The sequence below is a fragment of the Formica exsecta genome, unplaced genomic scaffold (genome assembly GCF_003651465.1).
Source record: "Formica exsecta isolate Colony F162 unplaced genomic scaffold, ASM365146v1 scaffold90, whole genome shotgun sequence".
Lineage (NCBI taxonomy): Eukaryota > Metazoa > Arthropoda > Insecta > Hymenoptera > Formicidae > Formica > Formica exsecta.
The window spans coordinates 94,338-104,423 of NW_021853667.1; the positions used below are offsets into that span (position 1 = coordinate 94,338).

General features: G+C 34.6%; 2 protein-coding genes across 3 annotated transcripts in view; one reads left to right on the forward strand and one right to left on the reverse strand.

Moving 5' to 3' along the window:
* LOC115245010 (rRNA methyltransferase 3, mitochondrial) overlaps window positions 1-10,086 on the forward strand; it is a 110,552-nt gene that overhangs the window by 29,559 nt on the left and 70,907 nt on the right. The gene's annotated exons all lie outside the window — the stretch shown is intronic.
* Window positions 1-10,086, reverse strand: part of LOC115245012 (inhibitory POU protein) — a 51,521-nt gene that overhangs the window by 17,800 nt on the left and 23,635 nt on the right. Inside the window, exon 2 of one of the 2 annotated variants that reach the window (XM_029823067.1) lies at window positions 5,407-5,463. The exons of the other annotated variant lie outside the window; for it this stretch is intronic. Within the exon in view, the coding sequence (XP_029678927.1) occupies window positions 5,407-5,463 (57 nt within the window). The remainder of the gene's footprint in view (window positions 1-5,406; window positions 5,464-10,086) is intronic. 2 annotated transcript variants of the gene reach the window in all.

Genomic DNA, 10,086 nt, shown 5'->3' on the forward strand with positions numbered 1-10,086 from the left:
ATAATAATAAAGAATATATTGCTCTTTAGAAAGAGATTGGTACTTAAACTTGCATCGCAATTAATATTTTAGCATTAAAAATTGCGATTTTTTTCTTTCAATGATTTTATAAACAAAATTATATACATTTTATAGACAAGATGAAACGAATAGATCTCCTGCTTCTATTAGTTTCTCACTGGCATTAATTCAATATTAATGCCGCGTGAACTTTTAATTGAATAAAGCAATTTTCAAATATAAAAAATAAATTTTACAATATGGTGTAGAATTTATTACTATAAGTATAAATAAAAGATATTGTCGTTAATGCAGACAAAAATGGATAAAAAAGTTTGATGAATATTTCCCACAAAAGAAATATCGAATTTTTAAGAATACTTATATATATATATATCTTTCCGAACATGTTTTCCGGTTAAAATATGTATGATTATTGGTTTTTAGAATTGGTATGATATCGTCTAATAATAATTAATATATCGTATTCACTAGTATAATATAGTATTACTATTGATACTAATGATGTTATAACGATCTTCGAAATCGCAAATACAAAATTTCATTAATACGATATATGTATATGCTATATATTATATTCGCGGAAACCACAAAGTAAATAGAAGTCTATTTTAAATATTTATCTAACAAAACTTCAGATTTTTAAAAAAATTTTTTTTGCGGGTCAAAAATATTTTTACTTCCCTTTTTTAAAACTTTTTACTCTCTTCAGTGGTTTTTTATTTATCGTACGCCGTCGAGCGCGCCACAAGATTAATCCGAGAGAGTTATCAAAATATCGTTAGCCGAGGCCGAGGCGGGTAAAACTAAAAGTGATTCACTGCCCACTTATTTCATTACGACCTGTAATGTCCGCATTGCCCGATCAATGTTTCATGCGGAAACTACTGGCGTGTGTTCTAACGTTTCGATTATTTATGAACTCCTCGTGTCTTCGTCGGGTATGGCTGGCTTACCCACAACTGTCTCTAGGTTGCTGAACTGCCGTCACTCTTTTTAATCTCTAAATTTCTCTCTCTCTCTCTCTCTCTCTCTCTCTCTCGCCGTCTTGTCGCTTGCCATATTTTCTCATAACGAAATATAGGGTCGTATTTTCATCAGAATTGATATTAGATATATTTTGGAATGTTACGGAGTAACGAGGAATATTGTTTGTCACAAAAATATGTCTATTATTGAATAACATATATAAAATAATGTTATTATATATCTCGAATGAGAACACAGTGAGAAGAATATTTTTGGAATGGAAGCAAAATAGATATTAATCGAAAAAAAAAATTTCTTTTTTTCTTAAGTTATGTAGAAATTATTCGTGTTTAATTTGCAACAAGAAGCTTCTTTTCATAGATTTATAAATTGTTATATGCTTGTTAACAATGTTTTTTACATATTACACATCTTTTTAATTCCTAATTTTATAAAAGCAAACTCTAAAAAAAATTACCGTGCAAAATAATCTATTTTTGCAATGTATTAAAAAATTTATAATAAACTTTTTTATATATCATTTTAATAAAGTCTCACACAATGAGACAGAAATTATTCGGAATTAATTATCAAAAAGAATGACAGAAAGCAACAAGTTTAAGAACAAGTTTGATAAAACAATTTGCTATTCTTAAGTATGTTGCATGTGTCAAAATACGAGTGAAATAACCGTATTTTCATGCGGAAATATTAATGTATGTGGTAACTTCCCGCAGTGAGACCTGCACTCAATGACGACGTTTTTCACGCGGACGTGTTGCTTAATCGAATCATTAGCAGGACGATAAATCACGGCTAAGGGGCAATGGACCCTCTTTTAACGTAACACTTGAACAATAGTCACTCGATCTTCGCCCGTGCACATACGTGGGTGTACGTATATGTATAAGATTGTAAGAAGGGGAGGGAGGGAATCGAAGTTACTAGAGAGTTGGAAAGGTCCTAAAGTATCTCTCACATTTTATTATTTCCTTTATCTCTATGCATTTGTTTTACATGTTAAGCTGAATTAATTGAGATTAATTAATATATCACGTCGAATTTATTTATTTAGGATCAATTAGTCAGTCACATATTATCGCATAGTTTACGCTCTACTAATATGCGACTATTATTATTATTTAGAAGAAATTACTTTTTTTTAGTTTCTTTCTTTTTTTAAATTTTTGTACTTGCAATCATTTAAAAGAAAATAAGGAGATTGTGCATTATTGCATTAATAAGACGTTTATATATATTGTGAACGAAGCTTAACGGAGCTATCGAGGATACGGATCGTTCTTATTAGCCACATAGTTAACACTTCCCGCTGTTGTTTAGCAAAGTTTCTTCCCCTTCGCGCGATTCTCTACGTCGTCGCGGTTAATAGAGTCATTTTTCGACGCGGCCGACCCCAGAGCGGGCGAGGATACGTCTTCTGGAACTAAAGTATTATGAGGATTAGCCAATTACAATTGAATTATCAGACCCTACGGTCCCTCCATGTAATTTATCCGAGACAAGACGGCGGGTGTGAGATTAAGTGGATAACATAACTGATAACAAGGTAGCCTAGCGCAGGTTCATGCGAAAGATCGAGCGCCAGGTAGCCTCAGGATTTAGGAGGGTGACTTGAAAAGCGAACCAGGAAATGAACGGAGCTTATTAATTTACTTAGGTCTTTCCAAAAATTGTTATTCGCGTTACACAACTGATATTATTTTCGAACAAACGATATCTATTAGAATATTAATCTTGTTTTGGCGCAAATAGATAGATATCAATACTGTCTCTCGCGAGAGAAACTTTTATTAATCTTTATATTATATTAATTATTTCGAAGAAGATATAAATTTATCGCGTATATATAATTTCTAAAACAAATATAATTCGGGTATATCTTTCTCGAAGCGCGAAAGCAAACTAAGCCGATTACATCGCGCGGCGTTTATCTTGAATAATTCAGCCGTATCAGATGCGCACAATTGTTTTGTCTATCGAGAGACACAGTTTTGTTCCCCGGGAAAACGCATTCCCAGAAAATCAATTCTTTTAATTCATTACGTTCAAAGTGCAGACGAATGCAAAATTAGATGTCGCCCGGACACATCATCAATATCATACATAAACCGCCAAGCGGTGTGTGCATAAAATCAATTAGCAATTAAAGCCCAGCCGTGTCTGAGCCAAGCGGTTAGTCGGCACCAAGAGCTTATCCGCGGGATTCGATCGATAAACGTCGGCCCCAAGCAGGGTCCGTCGCGTTCGATAAGATACGAATAGCATCGACATCAATACTAAGAGAGAAGCGTATCAATAGCGAATAAAAAAATAAATCTCGTCACGTGCGGCGCGGCGTGCGGTTCAATTACGTATCCGTCCGTATATGAGATTAATTAGCGATCGGCTAGCTTTCCTCCTCCCTCTCCCTCTCTCTCTCGCTCTCTCTCTTTCTCTCTCGTGCGCGGTTACACTCTCTAGATTCAAATGCAGAATCGCACTCGGTGCGCTCGGACCCGTCGGCTATCGGATATCGCAAATTGGGACAATTACGTTATTTCCGTCCGATAACCTACATCACGGAGTAGAGTCTGACGCATGAATAAGTAATATCCACCAGAAAATCTGACGTCTGACACGAAAACGGGGAGACTGTTCAAATTATCACTTGCATGGCGGAGTACCTACCGTCTAGAGTAAAGAACATTATATTCGCGCGCCGGGTTTTGGCTCTATAAGGATCATCAAATTCAGTTTCGTTCGGTAGCGCAGACGCGACACCGACCCCATCGCCGTCGCCGCCGCCGTCGCCGTCGCCGCCGCTGCCGCCGCCGCCGCCGCGAGTATCATCGATTTATAATAGCGCTGTTACAACGCCGCCCTCCCTTTACGGCGTTAATATTAACCTATTGTCGCTAATATTATTATATTAGCGTCTTTTTGCGCGCGCCGAAGCGCACCGCGACATCGATAACGTCGCGTTGCATTATCCCTTCGCATTTATCCCGATTGTCAAATCTGAATTATCGATTTTCATTTCCTCTATTCGATTGTCGTTGCGGTTCTATTGTACATTGTTATCGCGCGCGCATTGTTTTGATATTTATTATTATTACTGCATATATCCTAATATACGCGCGTCGCTCTCTTCTTTTGTCTTCGTTGTCTTTATCGGCGTTATTTTTATCGATTTATACGACGGATATTTCTCGTAAATCGTTATAAATGTATAGACGTACATCATTACACGGACGTACGTTGATTGTAGAAATAATAATTTTATTACAAGAACGTCCGTCGCGGGTGAAAAATGTGAACGGGCGGACAAGAAGCGCGCGTTTCAGACATTTGTCGCAGCTGCGGGGTTTGCATCTGTTGCATTCGCGGTTGGGCATAAGCGACACATAGCTGTTTTTATGGCACTCGACTATCCTGCATCGCCTCTCATCTCGTATATCTAAATAATCAATTTACTACTGGCCATAATCGTAACCACGAGTTAGCGAGTTTATGCGAGAGCCCGGCCACCATAACTACGTGGCTCCGTAAAGCATAAATATTATGGGGCATTTCGTATACAGCAACAGTCTCATAATCTGTCTCTCTGTTTCTCACGCCTTCTTTTTTTCACTTTCTTTCGGTCAGTCTTTTTTTTCTCATTACCTCTTCTTTTTTCCTCCAGAGAGAAAAGATCTAATCAATTGTTCACTAATAAAAAATTTTCTTCAAATCTTATAATAAGAATCGTTATATTCTATTCAAGAGTGAATTTTCTGTATACCTTATATCTGGTTGTGCTATACCTGTATTCAATAATGATGAAAACTATATACATATTATGATAAAATTTGATATATGTATATTCTGCTAATTGTAAGTATTGGTATAAAAACAATATTATTTAATTTTAGTAATATTTTTAGAAATATATATAATATTTTTTTTTAAACGGAGAAACTAATTATAATATAATGAATTAAAACATAGATATGTAAATATAGTAAATATTGAAAATTTTCCCATTTGTTAAATTCAAAATATTGCTATATATGATAAGAATACAGTGCAACAAAATTGTCATACAATTACCCGTCTAATTAGACAGGTGGCACGTGATATAATTACATTGTTTCGTCTGAGAACATCTCAAATAATTGAATTGTTCTTAAAATGATGTCATGGTGATATGTCTCCCGTTTCGTAAAGATAGAATTAATTTGTCCAAGTTCTTCACATCATCTAGATAATTTTATAAATAATGAAACAACTAGCACATATTGTGTGCGTGAATTTTATTGCGTATTATTATTAATAATATCAGTTTTTTGTCAATACGTGGGTCAAAATCGAATCAATTTCTAATTACGTGCATAAGAGAAAATAAAAAAAAAAAATAAAAAAAGCGTCTGTACTCACATTATGCCTCGGTGACCAAGAATTGCACATAATGGATGCATCTTCCAATATACGACTCTGCAAAATGAAAAAAATGCCATTTCTCATCGGAATCAAGATTATATCACACATTGTTTACAAAGTGTGAAGAATATATCATAAATCAGTTTTTTTTTTTTTTAAATTTTAGATAATGTTAAATATGTTTCTCTCTTTTCACATAGAAATGGCAGCGCATACGAGACAAAAATTTAAACTATAACTTAAAGTATAACTTAAAGTGAAAAACAAAAAGTAGGTTAAACTTCCAAGCCGATTCCCCGAATACGTTTAAATAAATGTTATCTGTTAAATTTTGCTATAAATTTTCCTATCGTTTTATGATGATTTTACAGTTATCTTGATCAAACGATATATTTAATATTAATATAATATACACAGTTTCTTTAAAATTATTGCATAAAAGATTAATTCTTATTTATATTTTTTATATTTGATTTAAATATTACATATATATATATATATTTTTTTTTTAAACTCAGTCTTGTTTCGTCTTGAAGCTGAAACTCTAATGCTCTCTGTGTGTCTCACTTTACAATAAATTATAAACATCATAACATATTATTGCCATATTTGCGAGAAATATTGTATTATACGCGATATAACATGCGCGAGAACGAAATTAACGTCGGATTATCGCGTTATCGAAAATATGTATATTCTCTCTCTTAGCAGATCTGTGTTCGACAAGAGATGTCCAGTTCCAACGGTAACAGATCTCAATACATATGGCTAATAAACGAAGTCGAGAAATATTTTCAACCGAGTGGAAATCGAACATACGCCATTTAACTGTCAACGGCACTTAATATTTATCTGATCTGCATAGTTTATTTTTGTGCCGATCACCGCGCAGGACACGCACGCGACAATTGCATACGATTCTCCATACGTACACGTATGTACGATATATAATATATAAATATATATATATACTATACATTTATATTATATTTAAAGCGAAGCCGAAAGAGAGATTGACAGAATCAGGGCATACCGGCGTCGCGACGCCGTCGCAAATTAAATGAGTCATTTTAGGATTCGCGCGCAGAACTAGGTAATTCAATATCGTCCTTATTAAAGCGTCGGCCAATTCTGCGCGCCCGCGCGTTTCTCGATGACAATGATTATGTCATTACTGGGCACCGAGACTAATATGAATACATCACTCTTCCGAAGCGACATATTTTATTAACGTGTCATATGTCTCTCGACGTATGTGTGTATGTGTATGCGAGGCGATACTTAAGTTCGACGTATACGCACGATATATCATCGAGTTTCGATTGCAGATATACATGCCGCTTAACGTGCATTTGACATGATTTTTCAGTCATTTGTCATCTTTCGTCTCGGCGGATATCGATGCAGTTTCGTCGAGCGATTGTCAAATATTCATCGGGACAAACAAGCATCGGGAAATATTTAATAGATGAAAACCTTTATTTTTAGAATTATATTTTAAATAAGATTATTTAACAGAGTATCTTAACTCGAGTTATCAAAATTTGCAATTGAAATTTTAATCATTGCGAAAAGTATAAAAAATATATGGTGAATATCAATGTCGCATTTTTATACGATCGTCAAATGCTCATTAAGGATCTTATCCTGTCGCCCAATCCAGTGTCAACCGTTTGACACTTGAACAAGATATCCTACGATTTGATGTTGTTCATTTGACATTTTGGACAAGATATCTCGAAGATCTGATAAGAATATTCGGCTGACACTTAGGCTATGATTACCGTTATCATTATCAACGCGATGTAATTTAGCTTTCATATTTCTCGATAACCGATAACCATGAATAGAAATATGGAAATTTATATGTGTCTCGCGCGTTAAGAAGAAAAATGATACAAGAAATAGAAGAAATATTTTCTTTTTCTAAATACTATTAATATTTGTCTTGTATGTCAAAATATATTTTGAAATTTGACGTCTCGCAAACGTTACAAAAGTATTTAATAAACTATGTAGTATATTGTATTCGAGATGTTATATATCATTACGTGTAAAGTTTTAATCAAAATTCAAAAATATATAAGCAATAATATTTATTATATAAAAGATTGTAGAAAAAAAATATGAACGCCATATAGAATAGATATTTAAAAAAATTTTAAATATATTGCAATAAAAAAGAGCTTTTATCTCATACTTTTATTTCATACATTTACAGTGACGTTTTCGCACTTTTGAAAAATGCAAAAAGGATTGACAACTATCTATTATAGTTCAGCGTATTTGAAGTGTTTAAACATATCTGGCGTTTAGGAAAATATGTATCTCCACCACTTTCTTGCTAAATTTTCTCAACCGCGTAAAAGGGATTAATCCAAAATAGATTATAGATATATTAATGAATCGTGTTACATATCGGTTATAGAAGCCGAATTATCCGAACAAGGATAATACGCTTACGCAATATGTTACAGCGCATTAGACATTGCGAGTTGTATAACGCTCGCTATCTCTTAAATTCTACGCACGCTCGCGTATATGTATGCAAGTTAAAATATGTATCCGCGCACGGATGCATTTGCATACACGCGTGTGCGGCTGGATGTGTGTCGAGACACATGTGTGCGCATCGCGTGGATGTGTTTCTCGGTGCATCGGAGCTACGGACACAAAAGTCCGGCATTGCGTCGCGTATATAAAGCTACACCACGCGTGTAGCGTAGCTTTATGCGTGCGTATTCGTTCTTTGCATGTGTATACGCGATGTGTACCTACATTCATATATACATATGTATTTATATATATTTCGTATATGTGTGCGCGTGTGCCGCGGAAGCGCTTGTGTTACGAGGCGAAACACATTGCGGACTCGCACGAGTAAACAGACGCAGTCGAATCAGTTTGCCCGGCTAATTGATTTTCCTTCACATGACCGACGATGTGCCGTGTGCGTGTGCGCTCGCGCTGCGTGCGCAACGCGATCCGAATATACGCATATATAGAGAGACAGTGCAACGCGCCGTACAAATCCAATCCGAAACTCTCGTTTGATTATCAAGCGAATTCCCGCGACCGATTGTAAATCAACTGCTGTACCATGTGTGCGCCGGTGGATCATACTGATGCTTTGGATTGGATGGTATGGCAGCGAATATATCGGAAATTTAACCCTTTTCGCGTGACGCCGAGATAGACGGATAAAAAAAAAAAAAAAAAAAAATTATTGAACATTGTCTCTCGTAGCGCGCGGGGAAGCGCGAATGCCGAAGTTCTTTTAATGAGACAGAAATCTTCAATTAAATATATCTATCTTTTATGAACTCTTGTAAAATAAGAGAAAAAAGTTTTAAAATCATTAATTTTTGAATTTCACACGCAGTGGTCTCGATGGTTGTAGAAAATAATGCTAATCTCTACGGACAACAAATAATGTTTTTCCTTCGAAAACGCTTGTGTAACTTAGGATATTTCTAAAAATATTTTTCAAGCTAATATTGTTTTAAAAATAAAATTGTGTTATTAATTATAGAAACATGAAAAAAGGTATATGTCATAATAAAATAGATTATACTTTGCTAAATATAAAATTTGAAAAATGAAAAAAGTGCAAAGTTTTGATATAATAATTTTGACAGCTCTCTATAGAGAGTTGGTGTTAAATGCAAAAGCAACAAAAACGTTAAGGAAGCGAAAGATATAAGTTGGCTGTTTAGAACGCTACAAATGAATTCACTGAATAATGCAGAATGGTAGACGGTAACTGTGCGAGGGCAAGTGTCTCCGATTATAACAAAAGTGAGGGGCTCACAGCCCGGCTCATTTGTTATTAACTGGCGCGAAGGAGCGTTGAAGTGCAGAAAGACTTCGAACACGACTTCACACTTTGACTCGTAGCCGTTGGTAACTTTAGATAATTACCGGCGAAACTTTCACGAAGAATCTTACGTACTTTCTAGCAATATTTCTCGGAGAATGTTTTCTCGCGATTCATCATTATCGATAACTTGTGTAAAGTAAATTTATTTTTTTCTTTACGGCATATAGGATAAAAACAAAAAAAAAACGTTCTTTTTAATAGAAAAGAGGCATTGAAATAAAAAAAATATCTTACATTTTGTATAAATAAATTTTTTCTCTTATTTGAAAGAGATATTTGTTTGACATTTTGATATTATTTATCTGTAAATATATACGTTATTAGAAAAAGTACAATTAACTCTAACATTCAGACCATCGTCTTTCCGTTATTCTTATATATATTCTTCTTTCTTATTCTCTATTTTAAAATCTGCACTATATCTATATCTTACTCGATAATAAAATCAATAACAATATAATTTATTCAAGTCATTATCAATTTTTCCGCGGATATTATCGATGTATTAATTTCTCTCAACTCTTGTTTGATCACTCAACATTGTTTTCCCGGAATTAATCGCAGTATGAACGAGGAGATGTAAAATACGTTCGAGTCAAAGAAAAGAAACCGGCGCCGGCGCCGTCGTCGCGCAAAATATGGAACAGATAGGTAACTATGTAGATTCAGCCTGACGCGGCTCATTACGATTTCAGGCGAAAAACACGGGTCTTGAAGCGCGAATCGTCTAAGAGATCGCTAAAGAGAATTTATGAAATTTCCTAATTTAATATTCTATTTCTCTCTTTCTCTTTCCC